Here is a 1095-nt window from a genome sequence, read left to right as displayed (position 1 = left end):
AGTACGGTTATTTCTATACAATAAAAGTCTCAAACTCAGAATTAAGTGCTCATAATTCCAAGAAAGAATCAGGATGAAGTACATCCATAGTCACCACACATACACCTTCTTAAAGATGCATTAAATGTTCATATAGTGTACATATTATTGTTTATTTTAGTCCTCCTAAAGCAGACACAACAGACGCTGGTGCATTTTTGTTTATTATTTGTTCCAAAAATAGAGAATATACAACATCACAATGAATAGTTTCAAAAGTATCCTTGATTGATAACCTAACAAACATATCGTCCCACTGCCAAAGGCAAACCGTTGCATTAGAGGCACATTTTTAAGTATTTAAGCAAAGTACTTGAAGTATGAATCATCTGCAAGGGAAAGCTCTGAATTTCCCAGTCATATAGTAAATCTATTTAGCTCTGATCAATGGCGTCCATTTTTAATTATATTCAGGAAAAACAACAAGAAGAACGTCTGAAATGAATTTAGCAAATTTGCCGCCGCTGTCCATGTGAAGACGTGGGTGGGAGACGTACGTCAAGGCATCAAAACCATGAGTGCTAGCAGGAGAATGAGGACAGGGGAGGCCACCATGCCAGGAGAGAAGCCAAAAATGCTACAGCACAAACAAAGTCATGGATTAAATGAAAACAGTGGAGTCTTGATAATAACCTCATGAAATGTGGATGAATACATGTCTTGGTATATAGAGGAACGTTAGTTTGTATAGTGTGTAAACTGATGCAAACTATACCCAGATGTGCCTCGTGAACTTTCAGGTTTTGTTCATTATCTGACCATGTGGTTGTATCTAACATATGCAGCTAAATTTTTTCTGCATGCAGGTATTTTCCATTAAATTTTAATTTATATTTCCTCATTGCATCATTCTTTACATTGAAATTTTATTATAACACTCAAACTTATTCATAGAACTAGTCAACAAGCATCAAATGGATCTTTTTAAGCCCACAGTTTTTGCAGCCACAATAAGTGTAAAATGTATGAGTAAGCTTGAATACCTGTCATCTGTTGTTCTAGTAGGTGAAAGGGTGGTAGTTGAGCTCCTGTAAAAATCATACAATTATTTGATAA

General features: G+C 35.3%; 1 protein-coding gene across 1 annotated transcript in view; it reads right to left on the bottom strand.

Annotated features, from left to right (window-relative positions):
- Positions 1-229: 229 nt before the first annotated feature.
- Positions 230-1095, bottom strand: part of LOC103373918 (meprin A subunit beta-like) — a 7185-nt gene continuing 6319 nt past the window's right edge. Inside the window, exon 15 of the mRNA XM_008303925.1 lies at positions 230-616. Within this exon, the coding sequence (XP_008302147.1) occupies positions 538-616 (79 nt within the window). The 3' untranslated portion in view covers positions 230-537. The remainder of the gene's footprint in view (positions 617-1095) is intronic.

Source organism: Stegastes partitus, unplaced genomic scaffold (genome assembly GCF_000690725.1).
Source record: "Stegastes partitus isolate 25-593 unplaced genomic scaffold, Stegastes_partitus-1.0.2 Scaffold2099, whole genome shotgun sequence".
Classification (NCBI taxonomy): Eukaryota; Metazoa; Chordata; class Actinopteri; family Pomacentridae; genus Stegastes; species Stegastes partitus.
Note: the sequence above shows the minus strand (reverse complement) of the source record. Positions and strands in the feature narration are given on the sequence as shown.